Raw genomic sequence first — 26325 nt, forward strand, 5'->3', positions numbered from 1 at the left:
GAACACTGTGAGGGGTCGGCCAATTATGTCCCTTATGTGTAGTGGAAGCGTGTTGAACAGTCTCGGGGCTCTGATGTTGATAGTTCTCTCTTGAACACTGTGAGGGGTCGGCCAGTTATGCCCCTTATGTGTAGTGGAAGCGTGTTGAACAGTCTCGGGCCTCTGATGTTGATAGTTCTCTCTTGAACACTGTGAGGGGTCGGCCAGTTATGTCCCTTATGTGTAGTGGAAGCGTGTTGAACAGTCTCGGACCTCTGATATTGATAGAGTTCTCTCTCAGAGTACCTGTTGCACCTCTGTTTTTCAACGGGGGTATTCTGCACATCCTGCCATGTCTTCTGGTCTCATGTGATGTTATTTCTGTGTGCAGGTTTGGGACCAGCCCCTCTAATATTTTCCACGTGTAAATTATTATGTACCTCTCCCGCCTGCGCTCAAGGGAGTACAGTTTTAGGCTCTTTAGTCGGCCCCAATAGTTTAGATGTTTTACTGAGTGGATTCTAGCAGTAAAGGATCTCTGCACGCTCTCCAGGTCAGCAATTTCTCCAGCTTTGAAAGGGGCTGTCATTGTGCAGCAGTACTCCACTCTAGAGAGCACAAGCGTTTTGAAAAGTATCATCATCGGTATAGCATCTCTAGTGTGAAAAGTTCTTGTTATCCAACCTGTCAATTTCTTGCAGTTGTGACGGCAACTTTATTGTGTTCTTTAAAGGTAAGGTCTTCCGACATGAGTACACATGGTAGCAGATAATTTTGAATGAAATATTTACACATCGCTGGAACATTGGTTATAGAATTGTCTCTAAATTCACGTATCTTTTCGCACTCCATCACATAGTGACGGAGGGTGTGCGAATAATTTTGTTGACACAGTTTACATTTGGTCAGATCTACATCAGCAGGTAATGAGAATTTCCAAGTTACATCAAGATTGTAACTTGCTTAGCTAAATGAATTGTGGGGTTCAGTCCCTGAGCCCATTATGTGCCTCTGTAACCCTTTCCACTACCGCCCACAAGATGGGTATGGGGTGCATAATAAATGAACTAAACTAACTAACTATCTAGGCTTTGTCTCCACAGAATGTGAAGGGCCTGCGATAGTGGTTTTTTACAGTTCTTTATGAATATGGAGTTCCAAGAATCCGGGCCTGGTGCAGAGTGCATAGGCATACTGTTTATGGCTTCTTCAAAATCCAGTGGGAATAGGGCGACGTCTGATATATGATTTGATGTTGGTATCGTATCCATGAAAAATTCATTTGGGTTATCAATCTTTAGTGTGTTTAATGGCTCACTGAAAACAGAGTCGTACTGCGTCCTCGGTAGCTCGCTCATTTCTTTGTTGTCATCGGTGAAAGTTCCATCTCCCTTTCGCAGGGGCCCGATACTAGATGTGGTTTTTGATCTTGATTTTGCATAGGAGAAAAAATATTTCGGATTTCTTTCTATTTCACTGATGGCCTTTTGCTCTCTTTGCCTTTCCTGGGTTTTGTATGATTCTTGTAGCTTGCGTTCAATTGTTTCTATTTCTCTACCTAACCTTCTTCGCCGTTCTTGAGATAGGGTGCGACTCTCAAGTTGTTCCGCGATTCGTTTTCTTCGCCTATATAGGGAACGACGTTCCCGTTCCAATCTGCATCTCTTCCTCTTTTTTCTTAGAGGTATGCGGTTTGAACATATTTCTAGTGCTACTGAGCTTATTTTCTCCAGGCACTGGTTCAGGTTTGCATTTTCTAGCTGTTCTTCCCAGTTTATTTCTGTGAAGTCCTGGTTTATTTGCTCCCAGTTTATCTGTTTATTATTGAAGTTGAATTTGCTGAAATCTCCTCCACCGGGAATCTGGACTGGTTTTGAAGGTCTACTCCCCATGGTTGTCAGAACTTCAATTAAGTTGTGATCTGAGTAACAGGTATTTGTAATCATTATGTTCCCGATCAATTCATCATTATTAGTGAAAATGAGGTCCAGCGTGTTCTCCTTCCTAGTTCAAATCACATTAAATCAAATATTTATTCAGATAAGGTACATACATACAAGGTAAGATACAAAAGTTGAAGGATTTATAGATAGAGCTAGTACATACAATGCCTAAAGCCACTATTACGCAAAGCGTTTCGGGCAGGGAAAAACACTAAGACTAAAACTTAATACTAATTGAGATTAAAGTATAAATTGTGTTGAGAAAATAAAAAAATAAAAAAAAGGGGGGGGGGACATGGCAGAAAAAATAGCATATATACAATTTGGTTAACAAACAGCATTGTTTAAAATAGCAGACATGGGTTGACATTTAGGGGTAAGGTAGGTTACAGGGAGTTTATTAGGTAGTGTTTAGTTTTACTCTTAAACTGGTTGAGAGAGGTACAGTCTTTAACATGGTTGGGAAGGTCATTCCACATTCTGGGTCCCTTGATTTGTAAAGCATTTCTAGTTTGATTAAGTCGTACTCTTGGAATATCAAATAGGTATTTGTTTCTGGTGTGGTGCTCATGGGATCTGTTACAACCTTCTATGAAGCTTTTAAGGTCAGGATTGACATTATAGTTCAACGTTTTATATATATATATATATATATAATACACATGACTTAATATGTGCAGTGACTTAATATCTAAGATATTCAGAGAGTTGAGTAAGGGTACCGAGTGATGTCTGGGGCCAGAGTTGGATATTGTCCTAATAGCAGCTTTGTGTTGAGTAATTAGAGGACGTAAATGATTTTGGATAGTAGAACCCCAAGCACAAATACCATAGTTGAGATATGGATAGATGAAGGAGTAATAGAGAGTCACCAGGGCAGGGCGTGGTACATAATATCTGATCTTAGAAAGAATGCCAACAGTTTTTGAAACTTTTTTTGATATATTTAGAATGTGTCCCTGGAAATTCAGCTTGTGGTCAATGAGAACGCCAAGGAATTTGCCATTTACTTTATAACAGTTTTGGGTATTGGTGGTGGTGGTGATTGGTCGTGGTGGTGGTGGTTGGTGGTGGGGTGGTGGTGGTGGTGGCGGGTCTGGCACAGTGTGGGCCGCGAGAGTGAAGGGTTCGGGTTGGCACTCACCGCTCTGGCATCTTCCCCACAACCTTCACCATCACCCTCCACACCCTCACCATCCTCACTCTCTTCTCCCTGGTGATGGTGACTGTGGTCCCCAGTGATGGTGACTGTGTTCCCAGTGATGGTGACTGTGTTCCCCAGTGATGGTGACTGTGGTCCCCAGTGATGGTGACTGTGTTCCCAGTGATGGTGACTGTGTTCCCCAGTGATGGTGATTGTGTTCCCCAGTGATGGTGACTGTGTTCCCCCAGTGATGGTGACTGTTCCCCAGTGATGGTGACTGTGTTCCCCAGTGATGGTGACTGTTCCCCAGTGATGGTGACTGTGTTCCCCAGTGATGGTGACTGTTCCCCAGTGATGGTGACTGTTCCCCAGTGATGGTGACTGTGTTCCCCAGTGATGGTAACTGTTCCCCAGTGATGGTGACTGTTCCCCAGTGATGGTGACTGTGTTCCCCAGTGATGGTGACTGTGTTCCCCAGTGATGGTGACTGTGTTCCCCAGTGATGGTGACTGTTCCCCAGTGATGGTGACTTCCCCAGTGATGGTGACTGTGCTCCCCCAGTAATGGTGACTGTGTTCCCCAGTGATGGTGACTGTTCCCCAGTGATGGTGACTGTTCCCCAGTGATGGTGACTGTGTTCCCCAGTGATAGTGACTGTGTTCCCCAGTGATGGTGACTGTGTTCCCCAGTGATGGTGACTGTGTTCCCCAGTGATGGTGACTGTTCCCCAGTGATGGTGACTGTTCCCCAGTGATGGTGACTGTTCCCCAGTGATGGTGACTGTGTTCCCCAGTGATGGTGACTGTTCCCCAGTGATGGTGACTGTGTTCCCCAGTGATAGTGACTGTGTTCCCCAGTGATGGTGACTGTTCCCCAGTGATGGTGACTGTGTTCCCCAGTGATGGTGACTGTTCCCCAGTGATAGTGACTGTGTTCCCCAGTGATGGTGACTGTGTTCCCCAGTGATGGTGACTGTTCCCCAGTGATGGTGACTGTGTTCCCCAGTGATGGTGACTGTTCCCCAGTGATAGTGACTGTGTTCCCCAGTGATGGTGACTGTGTTCCCCAGTGATGGTGACTGTTCCCCAGTGATGGTGACTGTTCCCCAGTGATGGTGACTGTGTTCCCCCAGTGATGGTGACTGTGTTCCCCAGTGATGGTGACTGTTCCCCAGTGATAGTGACTGTTCCCCAGTGATGGTGACTGTTCCCCAGTGATGGTGACTGTTCCCCAGTGATGGTGACTGTGGTCCCCAGTGATGGTGACTGTGGTCCCCAGTGATGGTGACTGTTCCCCAGTGATGGTGACTGTTCCCCAGTGATGGTGACTGTGGTCCCCAGTGATGGTGACTGTGGTCCCCAGTGATGGTGACTGTTCCCCAGTGATGGTGACTGTTCCCCAGTGATGGTGACTGTTCCCCAGTGATGGTGACTGTGTTCCCAGTGATGGTGACTGTTCCCCAGTGATGGTGACTGTTCCCCAGTGATGGTGACTGTGTTCCCAGTGATGGTGACTGTTCCCCAGTGATGGTGACTGTTCCCCAGTGATGGTGACTGTGTTCCCAGTGATGGTGACTGTGTTCCCAGTGATGGTGACTGTTCCCCAGTGATGGTGACTGTTCTCCAGTGATGGTGACTGTTCTTCAGTGATGGTGACTGTTCCCCAGTGATGGTGACTGTGGTCCCCAGTGATGGTGACTGTGGTCCCCAGTGATGGTGACTGTGGTCCCCAGTGATGGTGACTGTGTTCCCCAGTGATGGTGACTGTTCCCCAGTGATGGTGACTGTGGTCCCCAGTGATGGTGACTGTTCCCCAGTGATGGTGACTGTTCCCCAGTGATGGTGACTGTTCCCCAGTGATGGTGACTGTTCCCCAGTGATAGTGACTGTTCCCCAGTGATGGTGACTGTGTTCCCCAGTGATGGTGACTGTTCCCCAGTGATGGTGACTGTGTTCCCCAGTGATAGTGACTGTTCCCCAGTGATGGTGACTGTGTTCCCCAGTGATGGTGACTGTTCCCCAGTGATGGTGACTGTGGTCCCCAGTGATGGTGACTGTTCCCCAGTGATGGTGACTGTGGTCCACAGTGATAGTGACTGTGGTCCACAGTGATAGTGACTGTGGTCCACAGTGATAGTGACTGTGGTCCGCAGTGATAGTGACTGTGGTCCACAGTGATAGTGACTGTGGTCCACAGTGATAGTGACTGTGGTCCACAGTGATAGTGACTGTGGTCCACAGTGATAGTGACTGTGTTCCCCAGTGATAGTGACTGTGGTCCACAGTGATAGTGACTGTGTTCCCCAGTGATAGTGACTGTGTTCCCCTGTGATAGTGACTGTGTCCCCCTGTGATAGTGACTGTGGTCGCCAGTGATAGTGACATGGTGGGAGTGAGGGTCATCATCCACACATAGCCCGGGGGGGGGGGAGGAAGTCTCTCACATGTACTGCTTTTTTTATACCTTAAATACCAAACCGTCTACAGCCTTTTGCTCTATGGTGAAATACGCATAATACAGGAATGATATGTGGGGTATGTTGGGGTGGTGGGGGGGGGGGGGCGTGGTAGTGCACCCCCCCCCCCCCCACCACCACTATACCTTCCGGGTGGTTGACTAGCGGTGGTGTGGGGGATGGTGACGTGAACTTCACCAGGTGTGGTGGTGGTGATGTCTCATGATACCAGACCCAACAGCAATATTGATCAGTGGTCGTGGCGGGAGGCAAGTGTTGGCTCAGGTCTTTATGATGTATTTACTCAACAGGTGTATCATTACATGGTGTATAAAATGTTAATAATACACTAGTCAAGCTTGACGTTGTTGTGTACCGGACGTGTGTAAACGTGTGTGGTAGAGCGCACGAGGCAGAAACAAATGGGCAAAGTTTCTTTCACCCTGAATGCCCCTGTTACCTAGCAGTAAATAGGTACCTGGGAGTTAGTCAGCTGTCACGGGCTGCTTCCTGGGGGTGGAGGCCTGGTCGAGGACCGGGCCGCGGGGACACTAAAGCCCCGAAATCATCTCAAGATAACCTCAAGCGGAGGCCATGATGCACACCTGGCGGCTCTTAAGTGCTTGCAACACTCATCAACGTCAACTGTAAGTACATGTGGCAAACATGTTTTCCAAAGTGTTCCGAGTTGATAAGAAGTGCGGCGGGCGAGGTGGTGGCGGGCGAGGCGGGGGTGCGCTAGAGCGCCGGTGGTCGGGGAGCGAGCACGGCCCGGCCTACTACCCTCTGGTGCACTCGTCCCTCAGCCAACACTCGCGGAGCCTCGCCCTCCACGACACCGGGGCCGCCGAGTCCCTGGAGCAGGAGCTGGACCTGCTGGAGCTGGTGTGCCGGAGTGACAGCCTCCACAAGAGGCTGGACGAGCTGCAGGCCAAGTATGAGAGGATGGACGACGGCCTCGACACACTCCACACTCACGCCGACGCCGCCGAGCGCTCCCTCACCGTCTTCTCCTCCACCAGGAACACCAAGTCCTTCGAAGGAGAGACCAAAAAACCCAACTTTTTTCGGAGGTTATTTGGCAACAGACTGTCTAAGAGTGAGGACGATTTGCTGGATAAAAGGCCGTCGTGGTCGCCATCATCGTCGTCAGGGATGCACGACGACGACACGGGTGAGAGCGGCCCGCTCCCAACCCTGCCCGTGAAGGAGCGACGCTCGGCCAGTGAAGACGTGTTATCCTGGCGTTACCTCGTGCGTCTCGGCCGGGAGAAGCGCCAGAGCTGGAGTGCCCAGGGTGGCCTGTCCGACCCCAAGACCTCCCAACAGGACTCCAAGGCCTCCCAGCAGGACCCCAAAGCCTCCCAGCAGGACCCCAAAGCCTCACAGCAGGACCCCAAAGCCTCCCAGCAGGACCCCAAAGCCTCCCAGCAGGACCCCAAGGCCTCCCAGCAGTACCTGATGCCCCCTCCCAGCGTGCAGAGTAGCCAACAAAAGTTTGGACTTAAGCGGAAGAGAGTGATCCGAGTGTACAACCTGAACTCCCTGGACCAAAGAGAGGCCACCATGGGCTCCACAGAGTCGTGTAGTGACTCTACAGACTCTGAGAAGGAATTCAAATCCAGATATGGTGGCACAAGCTTGTGGAGTGGAGGCCAAGGTGTGGCAGCCTGCCTCCACCACGGCCTGGGGCTCCATGCTGCAGGTGGAGACACGACAGTGTCGCCCGTCACTCGTCGACTCCCACATGAGGTCACCACCAAGATGGAGGGCAACATGCAAACTGTCAATACAAACATTGTAGACCCACAAGATGGCACTGAGAGGAAAGGAGGAGTTGACACAGATGGTAATGTTAGAGACATGAGTGTAGGGGAAGGAAAAGGAACAGTGCCCAAGAGAGGGGAGAAAGGAAGGAGCACATGCGAGTCTCTGCATAGCTCACATGACTCTCCACACACGCACGCTTCATGCACCAGTATGCGCACCTCGCCACATGATCCACGCACAGTTCAACCAATCTTGAAGTATGCAGATAAGTGCTCGGAGAGCGAGTTGGCAAACGTAAATAAAACGGGAACTGCCAGTTCCAACGAGGTTCTCCTCGTTACTACTCCAAGTGCTCAGAAACATTACAGGACTCCTAGCTCCCAGGAAAACTCCAAGACAACTACCTCACAGGAACTTTCATTTCCAAAGACACTAAGCAGTCAGGAACTGTCGAAAAGTTCCAGCTCTGGGGAACTTGGAGAGTGTATGGCTATCAGCTCACAAGAACTGCCCACCAGACTACCAACCACAGCCTCCATACAGGAGCTCGACCACTTCCTGACAGCTATCATTAAGAATTTGGAGTCTCAGCTCGAGTCTGGAGGAACCATCGCCCTCAGACCTCGAGCAGCAACACTGGATGGCACCAAGAGGAAGAGGAAGAAGCGAAAGGAAGAGGAGGAGCAAGAGGAGATGGAGGTGACACAAGTTAATCCCAGGCGTTGTAAGAGGTAAGGAAACGCTTGCATCTTCTGTCTCTTAATCTCGCCCCAAGTTGCATGTCATGGCATTCCTTCGGCAGTGTTGTGAGGGTGTGTGTTAACTGGGATAGATCTCACTCTCTTCCCCTCCTGCCTCTTTATAGGTGAAGACTTGCATGTTGCTCCAGTAGTAAACAACAATTCAACCCGTTCTCGCAAATTCGTAAAGTCAATATTGACTTATTAACTACGTGCATAGGTGATATACTAAACATAATAGATACCCTTAAAAAGATTCATAGAAAACACCGACCTTACCTAACCTTGTTAGTATCTTAAGGTAAGCATCTTATTGCTTCGTAATTACAATTATTACTTAACCTATACCTATTATAGGTTAGGTAATAATTGTAATTACGAAGCAATAAGATGCTTATCTTAACATACTAAGTAGGTTAGGTAAGGTCGGTGTTTTCTATGAATCTTTTTAAGGGTAGCTATTATGTTAAGTATGTCACCTATGCACATATTTAATAAGTCAATATTGACTTATTAAATTTGCGAGAACGGGTTGAACAATTACATGTTTATTCTGAGCGCTGTTACTCTCTCTGAACCTTCCTCTCTCTGAACCTAAGCAGTGTGCACAAATGTTGTACCTTGTAAGAGTAATGAGCATGAAAGCTAGATCTCGAATATTTACGTGTTCACCTTCATTTGTGACCAAACTCTTAACAATTTCCTCTCACACAGTCGCTCATCATTGGCACACAACATGGTAACTTGTTTTAACTGTTTTTTTATAAATATTTTCATGCCCCATATGCAAAAACACAAGCTGTCAGAGAACATAAAATATGATAACTACTATGTCAGTTTCCCCAAGGGTAACTTTTCCCCAAGGGTAACTTATGTATACACTTCTAGTGCCCTAGTATCCACCAGACAAAGGTTAAGTAAACACAAGTCTTTGATCCACACACATATATTCTACAACTGCGCAAACTGCAGCAGTTGTCACGGGCTGCTTCCTGGGGGTGGAGACCTGGTCGAGGACCGGGCCGCGGGGACACTAAAGCCCCGAAATCATCTGAAGATAACCAGAAGATAACCCATGGAGGGTGTGAGAGAGCATCTGGTCTCATGGTTCTTTCTTTGTTGATCTCTCGATGGTCGGTTGCTTCTCCTCTGTCATTTTCCTTCAACTCCGCCGTGTTGTAGGGGGTACTGAAGTCACTACAGTATTCCCTCCCCCACCCCCCACCCCCCTCAAGACGATGAGGTACCAGAGAGTCCAGGAGTCGGGCAGGCCGGTATACTGTGTGTCCCATGGGAGTAGTGCGACCCCTCCATGTTGTGCAGCGCTGGAAAGCTCGGAACTGGAAATGGTACTGGTCCTGGCAGGTGAAAGAAATTGTTAGGTACATCTTCAGAAAGAGGGTCTGCTGCGAGTGGGGATTCAGTTTGTTGGTGTGGGTACCAGACCTCCTCCACAGCAGCAGCTGGGATCGCCACTGCTGGTGTGGCATTGAAATGAACTACTTTCACCCGATCAATCGAGACAATAACTTCAGAACCCCGACAGTCATTGGTAATGGTTTTCGGAGTCCTCAACAGCACCCGGAAAGATCCCTCATATGGCTGATGTAGTGTCAACCCTCAGAAACACATGGCTAGCAGAGAGAACGTCCTGGGGTATGTAGGTAGGGGTGGGTAGATGGGAGACGAGGGGGCATAGGGCGAATCTGCGACATCACCCACCAAAGCCTCTCCATGAAGGCCGACATGTCCATCAGCTCATTGTTGGAGTGATCAGATCACCAGGAAGGCGGAGATTGGAACCATACACAAGGTTAGCCGTTGAGAACCCACTGTCCTCTTAAGTTGCTGAACGGATGTCGAGGAATACCAAAGGAAGATTGTCGATCCATGAAGTCGGATCTGGTTGTGCCCTTAGAGCCACCTTCAGTTGGCGGTGAAACCATTCATCCATCCCGTTAGCCTGAGGATGTTAGCCTGTAGTTTGGTTGTGTGGGGTACCAAGGAACTGCATGAGTTCCCTCCACAAGTGTGATTTAAATTTTAGACCCTAGTTTGCGACAATCATTGCAAGGGCTCCAAAGCGGGAGACTCGCCCATGAATGAAAGCCTGAACTACCAACTCAGCTGTCATTTCCACCATAGGATCTGCCTCAGGCCATCTAGAGAAGTGGTCAACACACGTGAGTAGGTAGGAGCATCCCCCGGATCGAGGAAATGGACCAACGATATCCACATGCACTACTGTAAATCTGGCCGTTGGTAACAAAAAGTTCTGAAGAGGCGTCTGTGTGTGTCGATGTATCTTTGATTGCTGACACTGGAGGCAGTTGCATGCCCAACTTCGAACATGCGTGTTAATTCCTGGCCATACCATCCGTTTGGTCAGGAGGCATAGTGTAACTCAGATGCCCTGGTGAGCCAAGGAATGGAGAGCCATGAAGATCCTCCGCCGTTGGGTCTTTGGAATATATGGCCGTAGGACGCCAATGAGAGACGTGTCACATGTGATAGTATCCTCGGTATTAGGCACAGGTATGTCGACGAGCCGAAGTGCTGAGGAAGAGATACACAATTGTAGGAGTTCCAGATCCTGTTGCTGGGCTCTAGCAATTTCTGTTTAGTCAATGTGGGTCGTCTCAGGTAAAAGTGCACACAAACCAGGTCGAGAGAGCATCAGCGACGACATTCTCAATCCCCTTCACGTGCCTGATGTCAGTCGTGAACTGAGATATATAGTTCAAATGTCGAGTGACTCACTGCGAGTGGGAATCTCCTTTTGCTGCCAGGGCAACAGGCAGTGGTGTTTGGTCAGTGAGGACATGGAAGTCACTTCCCTCAAGAAAATGCCTGATGTGTTGAATGGCTGCAAATATAGCAAGGAGTTCCCTGTCAAATGTGCTGTATTTTGTCTCTGCCAGCATTAAGCTTGCTGAAAAGAAAGCAATGGGTCACCAGGTGTCGTCGATAAATTGATAGAGTGCCGCTCCTATAACAGTGTTGGAGGCATCCATTGAGAGGCTAGTTGGCGTATCGAATACTGGATGGGCAAGGAGAGTGAGTTGAGCAAGCTCCTGCTTAAGGTTGGTGAACACCACCTCTGCCTCTGGTGACCAGGACAGGGATACTTTGGATGCCTGCTTATGCCCCCACAGGTGGTCTTATAAAGGTTTCAGAATCTCAGAACAGTGTGGGATAAACCTATGGTAAAAATTAATCACACCCAGGAATTCTTGAAACTTCTTGGTTGTGGTGGATATCGGAAAATCTTGGATAACCTCGACCTTTTCCTCTAGTGGCAGAAAACCCATGGAGGACACTTGGTGTCCCAAGAAGTTGAACTCGGGAACCTCGAAAATGCTTTTCTCTAGATTAATCTGCAGGCCATAGTCGTGGAGGAGAACAAAAGTATACAAAGATGCTTCAGATGGTTAGCCGGAGAGCGACTGGCTATTAGGCGGTCATCAATGTAGGCATAGCAGAAGGGTAGGTCTCTGACGACCTGATCAATGAAGCATTGGAATGTCTGAGCTGCATTACGGAGACCAAATGGCATCCTAATAAATTCAAACAAGCCAAACGGTGTTGTTATTGCAGTTTTAGGGATGTCCACTGGCTCCACTGGGATTTGGTGAAATGCTCGCACCAAATCTTCTTTCGAGAATGTTGTTGCCCCATGTAGCCTGTTAGAGAAGTCCTGAATGTGTGGGATTGGGTCTGGCAGGGTGTGAACATTCAGCGGCCAGTAGTCCCCACAGGGACGCCATTCTCCTGGAATTGTCTTCGGAACTATATGCAGTGGAGCTGCCCAGGCGCTGTCAGGGTGTCGGACAATCCCACCAGCTAACAGCTGTCAAATTCGTCTTTGGCCACCTGGACACGCTCTGGTGGCAGTTGGCGCAGTTGCACATAGATTGGTAGGCCTGAGATGTGTGATGATGTGCTTAATATGATGGGTGACTGTGTGCTTAACCATGGCATTTGGCGGCTGTGACTTCGTGATGTCCTCAAATTCCTCCAGAAGGTTCTGCACGTCAGGAGTTACGTGGGGCAAGGTTAGTGAGTAGCTGTTGCTCTGTACTCACCCACAGGAGTCCACCACACGTCACTCCGGGGTTATCTTGAGGTTATCTTGAGATGATTTTGGGGCTTTAGTGTCCCCGCGGCCCGGTCCTAGACCAGGCCTCCACCCCCAGGAAGCAGCCCGTGACAGCTGACTAACACCCAGGTACCTATTTACTGCTAGGTAACAGGGGCATTCAGGGTGAAAGAAACTTTGCCCATTTGTTTCTGCCTCGTGCGGGAATCGAACCCGCGCCACAGAATTACGAGTCCTGCGTGCTATCTACCAGGCTACGAGGCCTCTACGGGGTCACCACTTTAGTGCCCTAATATCCACCAGACAAGGATTTAGTAAACACAAGTCTCTGATCCACACATATTGTTGGGATTGAGTACTACAGATGTTGGAGGTAGCATGTTTGGAGCAGATGCTCTTTTGTTTATGATCTTGTTAATAATATTTCATATACCTGATAATTGTTTTGTTGTTGGTTGAGAATAAAACCATGTGGATGAAGAATGTTTCTCTTCAGCCTTCAACGATAACACATATATATTCTACAAATGTACAAACCCAAAGAGGATGTGAGAAAGCATCTGGTCTCCTGGTTCTGTTTGTTGATCTCTCGATGGTCGGTTGCTTCTCCTTACCCGTTTTCCCTCAACTCTGCCATGTTGTAGCGGGTACTGAACCCCTCCCCCAGGGTACCTTATGTATACACTGCTACTGTGACAGTCTCCCAGGTGGTGGTTGTCACGACGGCTGGTAATGAGGAAGTCAACAGGTGGGAGCACGAAGTCAGCGCCTAATGTGACACCAGAATGTCATTACTTCCCCACCCCCCCACTCGATGGTAATTATTATCTCGTCATCTGCCTAATTTCATTTAGCGCGATGCTACAGAATCCAGTTCGTGATAATTGTTAATTAACTTTGTTTCAAGTGATCTAGGAAGAGAGAGAGAGAGAGAGAGAGAGAGAGAGAGAGAGAGAGAGAGAGAGTGTGTACACCCAGCCCGTCCTCCAAAAATGGGGTGGTAAATGTAAGGAGACAAATAAGTGCAATTATGTACTATTCATAGCAGTTAGGAATTGTACTTATTTTCACTTAGTATTAAATCGTACTGTCAAATATATTGTGAATATTTGAGTTTACCTGAAAAATTGAATAGAAAACCACGACCTCACCTAACCGTCTTAGTTTTTGAAGATAATAATTTTATTGCTTCCTAATTACAATTAGTACTTAACCTACAGCTATATTGATATTACAGTTTTGTAAAACTAATAAAACATAACTAAAATATATCAATAAATTGTAAAGTAACTCAGGATATTTTAAAATATTGAATAAAATCTATATTGTTTAGTAAACCTGAAAAAGAAATTCCTGATATTTAAAACTTGTGTATTGTGAATTGAAATTGAAAACTTCATCCTAAAAATCTGAGTCTTAACAGAAAACGAGGAGAATTAAATTGGGGGAGGGAGTTGGGTAAATGTAACAGCCCCATAAGTGCAATTATGCACTGTTTATAACAGTAAGAAAGTGTACCTATTACACTTAGTATTAAATCGTACTGTCAATTCGGAGGATGGGTTGGTACAGGCATGTGATCACCCACAAGGAGCAATTAGACTTGTCATTGTTATATTAATGTTCATCATGAGCATCCGTGAGTCTGTCGTCACAAGAACGGGGTTTTCATATAGTTCATCGAGTCCCCATTGTTGCTGTTGATTTCTCGGAGAGGAATAACTTTATTTTCGAAGCAAAATGGTGAAATTTTCCGCTAAGCTGCACCACCACCCTACCAGTGATCACCCTGCCACCCTGTGTGTTCGTGCTCACCCTGGCACCCTTGTGTGTAGCTGCCGTCAGCGTGTAATCCCAGCTTGATTTTCGTGCCACACGCGGCCAGGAATTAGTTGCACCTTCCACCTAATGCCATCCCCGTGTGACTCCCATGTTACCACATATCTTGAGGTTATCTTGAGATCATTTCAGGGCTTTAGTGTCCCCGCGGCCCGGTCCTCGACCAGGCCTCCACCCTCAGGAAGCAGCCCGTGACAGCTGACTAACACCCAGGTACCTATTTTACTGCTAGGTAACAGGGGCATAGAGTGAAATAAACTCTGCCCATTGTTTCTCGCCGGCAACCGTGATCGAACCCGGGACCAAAGGATCACAAGTCCAGCGTTCTGTCCGCTGGGCCGACCGGCTCCCCCTCGTGCGGAAATTGCTTGAGTATTTCGTCGGAGCATTGACAGTTCAACGTTGCATGTATGGAAGGTGTGAGTGACAGGCCGGACTTAAAGTGAGCACAAGTATTTCTCTTTGTTTGTAAAGTGTTCCTTGTGTTGAGCATGGCTCAGCCGTCCGACTTGTATTACCTCGTTATCACCCGGTACAGGCGAGAGTTACTGTGGTAACTCAAGCTCACAGAGTGCGGTCTGCTGCATGATGCGAGGAGGACGTGTTGCTCCGCATCTTCGTGTTTGCACGTGGCTGCTGCAGCTAGATGTTGTGAATTTGTTCTCGACTGTTGCAGTGATACAGTGCCTTTGTGTATCGAGGAAATGGCTGAGGCGGTCTGCCTAGGTGATGGAAGATCCTGTACTGGGCCTGGAGAGTGTGACAGTGGGGATGGCAGACAGGATGATACTAGGCCGTATCAAGCAGTAGTAAACAGATATAAACGGAGAAATATTCAAAGACAGCGAGACGAAGACAGTGAGGAGGAAATAACAAAGAGACCAAAAAATGAAGACATGCTCAGCAGGACGCGGGAGATGCAGACTAATGGAAGGAAGAGGCTGTTGTTCCCTACAGCATGTCAACTGAATTTCCATCAAAAGCTGGAGTGGACGGTTCGTTTGGCTAAGGAGTTTTTTGAATATGAACCACTATTCAAGGAGGGTCTTCACCGGCCCTATATAACAGTTGGGACAGAGGAGGCCGTGGAACACCTAACGAAGGATGGGTTTGAGAATATTGTGATGGTTACTCCGGAAAAAGGTATGATGTACACCAAGGTCATAGTGTTTAAGTATCCAACTTATTTGGATCCTGATTATCTATTGCTCAACAATGATAGTGTTGTTTGGGCAAAGAGGAACAGTGTTCGTGGTGAAAAACAAAGCCAGGTTGTTGCCTTGGTAAAGGGTGAGGCTCCAGAAAGAATTTTTGTGCAAGGACTAGGCTACAGGAAAGTTGTAAAATACATTGAGGAGCCCATATTATGCATGAAGTGTTCTCGTTGGGGACATATGGCTTGGAAATGCCAGTTTGACTCCAGGTGTCGGTACTGTGGTAAGAAACACGACTCTCGAGAGTGTAGAGTCAAGATTAAAAACGGTGAAAAAATCGTCCCATCTTGTTGCAATTGTCGAGGAAGCCACAATGCTGGTTCCTATCTATGTCGCATGAAGCCTCATCTGAGAGACTCGAGGACGGGTGCTACAAGCAGGATAGATGTATCCTCGAAGGAAGGAAAGATTGTGCAGCAGGAACATGGAGGAAACAGTTGGAAGCCAATGACAGCGCCTATGAACAATGTGTGGGAGAAAGGAACAGAGACAATTAAGGCGAGCCTAGGGAAAGTAGGAAATGCAGCTGAAAAAATTAAACCTTGTGGAAACAAGGTTCAGGTCAATATAGTGAACTCTGAGGTTGGTACTCAAATATTGGAATATCTAAAAAAACTAGAAAAGAGGATTGAGGCATTAGAAAAATTAACTATGGGGGGTAGACGGGGTGAAGATGGTGGTGAAACAGGACGTGAAGTGGAAAGTGAAACAGGACGTGAAATGGAAAGTGAAACAGGACGTGAAATGGAAAGTGAAACAGGACGTGAAATGGAAAGCCAAACAGGACGTGAAATGGAAAGCCAAACAGGACGTGAAATGGAAAGCCAAACAGGACGTGAAATGAAAAGCCAAACAGGACGTGAAATGGAAAGTGAAACAGGACGTGAAATGGAAAGTGAAACAGGACGTGAAATGGAAAGTCAAACAGGACGTGAAATGGAAAGTGAAATAGGACGTGAAGTGGAAAGTGAAACAGGACGTGAAATGTGCGTTGAAGAAAGTAAGGAAGAACATGACGTATTGATGATAGAGGATAGTCAGGAAAATGAACTTTCTAGTAGTGTTAGCGTTCAACCTTCTGTAGTGACAAATGTCGAAACAAAGGTTAAAGTAAAACGGTATAGAGAAATAAGAAAGAAATTAGATATGAATAAGATCACCTTTGATGCTAGTAGCTGTTGTGCAAATGAGGAGAAAGCAGAAATGTTACAGTGTTGGGAGAGTCTGTCTGAGAAAATCTCGTATCTCATGGAATGTGACAGACAGGGCAAAGGTAGTTTTATTAAATCATGGATGAAAGTAGAGTGAGAATATTATCTTGGAGCGTTAATGGGTTAAAATCTAGTGCGGTGGATGTACACTATTATACTCTTAGATAGTACTATATTAACCTGATATGTTACATGGGATTCTTGTATTTGTACTCACTGAATTTGTGCGCCCCTTGAGGGACTTGAAGTATGGGAAGGGGTAGAAATAGCCTAAGCTAATCTTTGATTTTTTTTTTTTTTTTTTTTTTTTTTTTTTTTTTTTTTTTTTTAACTTGTCTCAATAAACCTACTTGAACTTGGAAGACCATTATGTATTAAAGTGTCAAATTATGGATAACCATAGAAATAAGGAAATAAGTAGTGTACCACTTCAAATTGTTTGGATGTGTGATAATGATATGATAGACAGAATACTTAGGAACTACAAGAATTTTGCCCCAATGATTGTAACACTTACTATATTAATATGCAATGTTAAATGTTGTATTGTGATTTGTGTATTTGTACTCACTGAATTTGTGCGCCCCTTGAGGGACTTGAAGTAGAGGGGGGTAGAAATAGCCTAAGCTACTCTATCCCTTTGAGATGTATTTTTTTCTTGTCTCAATAAACATACTTGAACTTGAACTTGAACTCAAGCTCACAGTGAGACAAGTGTCGGTACAGCACTCTGAGTGACACTGTATCCGTCACTCTCATTGGTATAAGTGTTATACACTTGCCACACATTTACCATTGTTATACTTTTGTGTATTTTAAGTTGTATGGTGTTGTTATTGTTGACATATTACTTCAGCATTAGTGATTCCTGTGTCTGTGGCATGCATTGTATTTTTATCCAAGTCCAGAGAGAGTGTTTGAGTAAGCCCGACTTAAAGTCCGGCTTGAGTGTTGTGTCTAGGTGACACCTGTCTTTCTCTCTCTCTCTCTCTCTCTCTCTCTCTCTCTCTCTCTCTCTCTCTCTCTCTCTCTCTCTCTCTCTCTCTCTCTCTCTCTCTCTCTCTCTCTCTCTATATATATATATATATATATATATATATATATATATATATATATATATATATATATATATATAGGTGACACCTGTCTCTCTCTCTCTCTCTCTCTCTCTCTCTCTCTCTCTCTCTCTCTCTCTCTCTCTCTCTCTCTCTATATATATATATATATATATATATATATATATATATATATATATATATATATATATATATAAAATATTCCCCTTCAGAGCAGGAGAGATTGCTGAAATAGAGGGAATACAGAGAACATATACGGCACGCATAGACGAGATAAAACGCCTAAATTATTGGGATCGTCTCAAAGCTCTTCAAATGTACTCACTAGAAAGGAGACGAGAGAGATACCAAATAATATACACCTGGAAAATACTGGTCCCAAATCTACACAGTAAAATAACAACGTACTGGAGTGAACGATATGGAAGAAAATGCAAGATTGAACCAGTGAAGAGCAGAGGTGCCATAGGCACAATCAGAGAACACTGTATAAACATCAGAGGTCCGCGGTTGTTCAACGTCCTCCCAGCGAGCATCAGAAATATTGCCGGAACAACCGTGGACATCTTCAAGAGGAAACTAGACAGTTTTCTAAAAGAAGTTCCGGACCAACCGGGCGTTGTACTTGTGTGTTATCATACAGTGTTGAGCATAATTATTCATCTGGGTTTATCTGTCTGTGTAACAATGTGTTTAACCTAAAGTAATAATTAGATTGTTCATTGATTGTTACAATTCTTAGTGACAAGTGTTAACATAATAATTAATTGTTTGATTGAAGATTGTCCAAGTGACAAGCATCTTGTGAGAAGTTGTTATATTGTTATTGTTGCATTACCATCACTGCTGATTGTCACAGCAAGGGTTGAGTGCGGCCGAGTCCGAGTGTTCACTAGTGTTCAGTTAGTTCACTTTGTTCCTCTTGCCCATGGTAGAGCACGGGAGACTAGGTCTGGTCATCACCAGGCAGTGGTGGCTCTGTTTCCTCCTCTACCTGCTACTGTTTACCTGTTTTGTTTTGTTTCAGGGATATTCTTGCGCGGGCCCTAAGTCTCTGGCTGGCCCACTGCGCGGGCTCTAAGCCTCTGGCTGGCCCACTGCGCGGGCCCTAAGCCTCTGGCTGGTCCACTGCGCGGGCCCTAAGCCTCTGGCTGGCCCACTGCGCGGGCCCTAAGCCTCTGGCTGGCCCACTGCGCGGGCCCTAAGTCTCTGGCTGGCCCACTGCGCGGGCCCTAAGTCTCTGGCTGGCCCACTGCGCGGGCCCTAAGTCTCTGGCTGGCCCACTGCGCAGGCCCTAAGTCTCTGGCTGGCCCACTGCGCGGGCCCTAAGCCTCTGGCTGGCCCACTGCGCGGGCCCTAAGTCTCTGGCTGGCCCACTGCGCGGGCCCTAAGTCTCTGGCTGGCCCACTGCGCGGTCCCTGAGCCTCTGGCTGGCCCACTGCGCGGGCCCTAAGTCTCTGGCTGGCCCACTGAGCGGGCCCTAAGCCTCTGGCTGGCCCACTGCGCGGGCCCTAAGCCTCTGGCTGCTCCACTGCGCAGGCTCTAAGTCTCTGGCTGGCCCACTGCGCGGGCCCTAAGCCTCTGGCTGGCCCACTGCGCGGGCCCTAAGCCTCTGGCTGGCCCACTGCGCGGGCCCTAAGCCTCTGGCTGGCCCACTGAGCGGGCCCTAAGCCTCTGGCTGGCCCACTGCGCGGGCCCTAAGCCTCTGGCTGGCCCACTGCGCGGGCCCTAAGTCTCTGGCTGGCCCACTGCGCGGGCCCTAAGCCTCTGGCTGGCCCACTGCGCGGGCCCTAAGTCTCTGGCTGGCCCACTGTGCGGGTCCTAAGCCTCTGGCTGGTCCACTGCGCGGGCCCTAAGCCTCTGGCTGGCCCACTGCACGGGCCCTAAGCCTCTGGCTGGCCCACTGCGCGGGCCCTAAGTCTCTGGCTGGCCCACTGCGCGGGCCCTAAGCCTCTGGCTGGCCCACTGCGCGGGCCCTAAGCCTCTGGCTGGCCCACTGCGCGGGCCCTAAGTCTCTGGCTGGCCCACTGCGCGGGCCCTAAGCCTCTGGCTGGCCCACTGCGCGGGCCCTAAGCCTCTGGCTGGCCCACTGCGCGGGCCCTAAGCCTCTGGCTGGCCCACTGCGCGGGCCCTAAGCCTCTGGCTGGCCCACTAAGTGTTGCTTGTTTCTGTTTTACTTGGGCGTAGTATGAGTATTTGTGACTCGTATGGTCGCTTCAGTAAGATTTTGCCATATGTGTTTAACAACTTCTTCTGCTCTGTTGAATCTAAGTTGAAATCTTAATGGGTTTGTAACTATGCACTGTGTTAGATAATGTTCCAGTGGTCTGTTGTGGCTGTAACTATGCACTTGTTGAGCTGTTGGAGTGACACCCAGGAATTAACGTAACGTTGATATTGTGTGTATTAGTAAGGTGGTTGAATAAATTTTTAATGTTGCAAAAGGTGTCTTTTCATCAAGAACTTTGAAGGGTGGTAAGTCTTAGGGAGCCGGTCGGCCGAGCGGACAGCACGCTGGGCTTGTGATCCTATGGTCCCGGGTTCGATCCCGGGCGCCGGCGAGAAACAATGGGCAGAGTTTCTTTCACCCTATGCCCCTGTTACCTAGCAGTAAAATAGGTACCTGGGTGTTAGTCAGCTGTCACGGGCTGCTTCCTGTGGGTGGAGGCCTGGTCGAGGACCGGGCCGCGGGGACACTAAAGCCCCGAAATCATCTCAAGATAACCTTTACTGAGTACTGCCCCGTTATTTTGGTCTGCTACAGTTACTTCTGAAGTCTTCAACTTAATCGGTTTACCCCCTTGTATCATGCCCACAACTTCAAACACTAAATACTAAACTTTTTGTGTGTTTGAACTCATTTGTTTTTCTCTAGATTGATTATTCAATTGAGGAGCTAACGACCCAGTGAGAGGAGGAGGACCAGGTGGTTGGACCTGATCGGCGTTGGCTCCTAAATTACCACACGTGCCACCCACTCTGGTGCTCTAGGACTTGAACAGAGTGGTTTGTGTACTACCACACACACACTCCCTCCATCTTCTAGCCGCCCCCCGCCCGCCCTTCCCTCTATATCCTCCACCCTTACCCTCTCCATATCCTCCACCCCTCCACCTCCACTCCACCCACACACGTGGGAGTCTGGGGTTCGAGTCTCCTAGAGCCCAGGTGAATGGCCCATCCCTCTCCCCTCCACCGGCCCCACAACCTCTACCGTCCGCCATGCAACTATAGAGTAGAACACAAGGACAGCATCAGGTCCAAGGGTCACCAACCCAGGGTCAGGTCAACATAACCAAGGGTCAGGTCAACATAACCCAGGGGTCAGGTCAACATAACCAAAGGTCAGGTCAACATAACCCAGGGGTCAGGTCAACATAACCCAGGGTCAGGTCAACATAACCCAGGGGTCAGGTCAACATAACCCAGGGGTCAGGTCAAGTTGAGAGTGAAGACTGAGTGTGTGTGTGTTGACCCAGACCACACACTAGAAGGTGAAGGGACGACGACGTTTCGGTCCGTCCTGGACCATTGTCAAGTCCATTGTTGTTACACAATGGACTTGAGAATGGTCCAGGACGGACCGAAACGTCGTCGTCCCTTGACCTTCTAGTGTGTGGTCTGGTCAACATTCTTCAGCCATGTTATTGAGTGTTTGTGTGTGTGAGCCAAGAGTGTGGAGCATGGAACACCTCAAGGTTGAGTGCAAGGCAGTGTACTAGTAAGCACGACGGGGTCTCTTCTACCCGCCACTTGATATCATTGTATTCAATTTACCTGTGTTAAGGAGCCTTAGTGAGGGGTCGTCTGTATAAAGTGGTGAATAATGTAATGTTTATCAATTATCAGATGGTGCTATATAGCCTTCCCCGGCTCGGTGCCTTCTTTTGATAATTATTTACGTTTAAATTATCATGCCATTGTGTTATAATGGTGCCTGCCGCCGTGATACTGGGCTTCCCGTTCTCTGTGCCCCATGGTGCTCTACTGGTCCGGTACCCATGCCCCCTGCACATCCCTACTATGCTGTGGCAGTACTACAGTGTCCAGCACCGCTCCGTTATTCTATACAGTAAATCTAAGTACTTTCAGGAGTATTCCAGTGTCAGGATCCTTGTACCATTTATTGAGTGCCAACACCCAGCTCTCCTGGCAGAACATTACCATGCACATGTCCTCACGTCTCTCCCTGGGCCCCTGTGTGGTGTCTGAGGGTGGTGGTGGTGGCAGCGTTATGTGGGTGTTGTATATATGTGCACCGTAACTCCTCCCCCTCCCTCCTGGCTCTGTACTCACCTAGTTGTGCCTGCGGGGGTGGAGCTCTGGCTCTTTGGTCCCGCCTCTCAACTGTCAATCAACTGGTGTACAGGTTCCTGAGCCTATTGGGCTCTATCATATCTACATTTGAAACTGTGTATGGAGTCAGCCTCCACCACATCACTTCCTAATGCATTCCATTTACTAACTACTCTGACACTGAAAAAGTTCTTTCTAACGTCCCTGTGGCTCATGTGGGTACTCAGTTTCCACCTGTGTCCCCTTGTTCGCGTACAACCAGTGTTGAATAGTTTATCCTTGTCTACCCTGCCAATTCCTCTGAGGATTTTGTAGGTAGTGATCTTGTCTCCCCTTACTCTTCTGTCTTCCAGTGTCGTAAGGTGCATCTCACGCAGCCTTTCCTCGTAACTCATGCCTCTTAGTTCTAGGACTAGTCTAGTGGCATACCTGTGAACCTTTTCCAGCTTCGTCTTGTGCTTGACAAGGTACGGGCTCCATGCTGGGGCCGCATACTCCAGGATTGGTCTTACATATGTGGTGTACAAGATTCTGAATTATTCCTTACACAGGTTCCTGAACGCTGTTCTGATGTTAGCCAGCCTCGCATATGCCGCAGACGTTATTCTTTTTATGTGGGCTTCAGGAGACAGGTTTGGTGTAATATCAACTCCTAGATCTTTCTCTCTGTTTCATGGAGTACTTCCTCTCCTATTCTGTATCCTGTGTCTGGCCTCCTGTTTCTGCCGCCTAGTTTCATTACTTTGCATTTACTCGGGTTGAACTTGAGCAGCCATTTATTTGACCATTCATTCAATCTGTCCAGGTAATCTTGTAGCCTCCTACTATCATCCTCTGTTTCAATCCTCCTCATAATTTTTGCGTCATCAGCAAACATTGAGAGGAACGAGTCTATACCCTCCTTACCTTGAGGTTACCTTGAGGTGCTTCCGGGGCTTTGCGTCCCCGCGGCCCGGTCGTCGACTAGGCCTCCTGGTTGCCGGACTGATCAACCAGGCTGTTTGACTCGGCTGCTCGCAGCCTGACGTATGAGTCACAGCCTGGTTGATCAGGTATCCTTTGGAGATGCTTATCCAGTTCTCTCTTGAACACTGTGAGCCACTTGAACAACGAACGAACAACGAACGAACACATTTTGAACGAACACATTTTTTTTCGTTCACATCTTGAACGAACACATTTTTTTTTTTTTAGATATATACAAGAGTTGTTACATTCTTGTACAGCCACTAGTACGCGTAGCGTTTCGGGCAAGTCCTTAATCCTATGGTCCCTGGAATACGATCCCCTGCCGCGAAGAATCGTTTTTTCATCTAAGTACACATTTTACTGTTGCGTTAAACAGAGGCTACAGAATATACGAACCCATGACATAGCGCTCGCGGAACGCCAGGCGAGTGTCTTACCACTACACCACGGAGACATATATCAGAAACAGTATAGGTCCAAGGACTGAACCCTGCGGGACTCCACTTGTGACGTCTCGCCAATCTGAGACCTCACCCCTCACAGTGACTCGTTGCTTTCTGTTGCATAGGTACTCCCTTATCCAATGGAGTACCTTCCCTTTCACTCCAGCCTGCATCTCCAGCTTTTTCACTAGCCTCTTGTGTGGCACTGTATCAAAAGCTTTCTGGCAATCCAAAAATATGCAGTCTGCCCATCCTTCTCTTGCCTGATTATTGTTGCCTGGTCGTAGAAGTCAATTAACCCCGTGAGGCAGGACTTAATGCCATCCCTTAACCCAGGTTGATGCTGTGTTACAAAGTTCTTTCGCTCCAGATGTTCCACTAGTGTAGTTACAGGATGAGAGCTACGCTCGTGGTGTCCCGTCTTCCCAGCACTCTTTGTCATATAACACTTTGAAACTACTGACGGTCTTGGCCTCCACCACCTTCTCACCTAACCTGTTCCAACCGTCTACCACTCTGTTTGCGAAAGTTAATTTTCTTATATTTCTTCGGCATCTGTGTTTAGCTAGTTTATATCTATGACCTCTTGTTCTTAACGTTCCAGGTCTCAGGAAATCTTCCCTATCGATTTTATCAATTCCTGTTAGTGTGTGTGTGTGTGTGTGTGTGTGTGTGTACTCACCTAGTTGTACTCACCTAGTTGTGTCTGCAGGATCGAGCATTGACTCTTGGAACCCGCCTTTCGAGCATCGGTTGTTTACAGCAATGACTCCTGTCCCATTTCCCTATCATACCTGGTTTTAAAATTATGAATAGTATTTGCTTCCACAACCTGTTCCTGAAGTGCATTCCATTTTCCCACTACTCTCACGCTAAAAGAAAACTTCCTAACATCTCTGTGACTCATCTGAGTTTCAAGCTTCAGATGAGATGCTTCCATCCATGTCCCCTCGTTCTGTTACTATTCCGTGTGAACATTTCGTCTATGTCCATTCTGTCAATCCCTCTGAGTATCTTATACGTTCCTATCATGTCCCCCCTCTCCCTTCTTCTTTCTAGTGTCGTAAGGCACAGTTCCTTCAGGTGCTCCTCATACCCCATCCCTCGTAGCTCTGGGACGAGTCTCGTTGCAAACCTCTGAACCTTTTCCAGTTTCATTATATGCTTCTTCAGATGGGGACTCCATGATGAGGCGGCATACTCTAAGACTGGCCTTACGTAGGCAGTGTAAAGCGCCCTAAATGCCTCCTTACTTAGGTTTCTGAATAATGTTCTAACTTTTGCCAGTGTAGAGTACGCTGCTCTCGTTATCCTATTTATATGTGCCTCAGGAGATAGATTAGGTGTTACGTCCACCCCCAGGTCTCTCTCACGCGTCGTTACAGGTAGGCTGTTCCCCTTCATTGTGTACTGTCCCTTTGGTCTCCTATCTCCTAGTCCCATTTCCATAACTTTACATTTGCTCGTGTTGAATTCCAGTAGCCATTTCTCTGACCATCTCTGCAACATGTTCAGGTCCTCTTGGAGGATCCTACAATCCTCATCTGTCACAACTCTTCTCATCAACTTTGCGTCATCCACGAACATTGACATGTAGGACTCTACGCCTGTAATCATGTCGTTAACATATATTATAAATAGAATTGGTCCCAGCACCGATCCTTGTGGTACTCCACTTGTTACTGTTCGCCAGTCCGACTTCTCGCCCCTTACCGTAATTCTTTGGCTCCTTCCTGTTAGGTAGTTCCTTACCCATGCTAGGACCTTTCCCCCCACCCCCGCCTGCCTCTCGAGCTTGAACAGCAGTCTCATGTGCGGTACTGTATCAAAGGCTTTTTGGCAGTCCAGAAATATGCAGTCTGCCCAACCATCTCTGTCCTGTCTTATCCTCGTTATTTTATCACAGAATTCCAGAAGGTTTGTTAGGCACGATTTCCCTGTCCAGAACCCATGTTGATGTTTGTTCACAAACCTAATGTTCTCCAGGTGTGCAACCAGTCGTAGCCTAATTATTCTTTCCAGTATTTTACAGGGGATGCTTGTCAGTGATACAGGTCTATAGTTAAGTGCCTCCTCCCTATCACCTTTCTTGAAGATCTGCACGACATTTGCCTTCTTCCAGCAACTGGGGAATTCTCCCGACATAAGTGACTCATTAAAGATCATTGCCAGAGGCACGCTGAGGGCCTGCACTGCTTCTTTTAGTATCCACGGTGATACTTTGTCTGGTCCAACTGCTTTAGTTGCATCTAGAGTTGTCAACTGTTTCATTACCTCCTCTGCTGTCACCTCTATATCTGATAGTCTCTCATCTAGGGTAACCCCTTCTAACAATGGGAGCTGCTCAGGCTCGGTAGTGAACACTCCATGGAAACTGGCATTCAGTGCCTCACACTGAATGTGTGTGTGTGTGTGTGTGTGTGTGTGTGTGTGTGTGTGTGTGTGTGTGTGTGTGTGTGTGTGTGTGTGTGTGTGTGTGTGTGTGTGTGTGTACGCACTCACCTAGTTGTGCTTGTGGGGGTTGAGCTCTGACTCTTTGGTCCCCGCCTCTCAACTGTCAATCAATAATTCCCCCCCCCCACACACTCAGGAAGCAGCCCATAGCAGCTGTCGAACTCCCAGGTACCTATCTACTGCTATCTACTGCTATCCAGGCATCTATCTAGGTGAATAGGGGCAGATGAGTGAAAGAAACTCTGCCCATTTGCTTCTGCCATCGTCGGGGATTGGTCCCCAGACTCAGTGATTACGAATCCCGAGTGCTGTCCACTCAGCCACCAGGCCCCTATGTGTGTGGTGTATGTGTGTACTCGCCTAGTTGTACTCACTTAGTTGTACCTGCGGGGGTTGAGCTCTGGCTCTTTGGTCCCGCCTCTCAACTGTCAATCAACTGGTGTACAGATGGGTTATTTGTGGGCCTGCGTAAAGCTTTTGATAGGTAGGTCCACCAAAACCTTCTTCTTAAATTACATCATTATGGAGTCAGAGGACACTCCCTGCAATACCTCAAATCCTACCTTACTGACAGGCTCCAGTATGTTTCTGTGAATAATTCAATTTCTCCCACCCTACCATCAACATTGGTGTTCCTCAGGGCAGCATACTTGGCCCTCTCCTCTTTCTCATCTACATTAATGACCTTCCAAA

General features: G+C 47.7%; 1 protein-coding gene across 1 annotated transcript in view; it reads left to right on the plus strand.

Annotated features, from left to right (window-relative positions):
- Positions 1–5701: 5701 nt before the first annotated feature.
- The window catches only part of LOC123745519 (uncharacterized), a gene marked incomplete in the record, with an annotated part of 145466 nt that continues 124842 nt past the window's right edge, over positions 5702–26325 (plus strand). The window contains 1 exon segment of the mRNA XM_069311973.1: positions 5702–8022. Within this exon segment, the coding sequence (XP_069168074.1) occupies positions 6188–8022 (1835 nt within the window).

The sequence above is a fragment of the Procambarus clarkii genome, chromosome 71 (assembly GCF_040958095.1).
Source record: "Procambarus clarkii isolate CNS0578487 chromosome 71, FALCON_Pclarkii_2.0, whole genome shotgun sequence".
Classification (NCBI taxonomy): domain Eukaryota; kingdom Metazoa; phylum Arthropoda; class Malacostraca; order Decapoda; family Cambaridae; genus Procambarus; species Procambarus clarkii.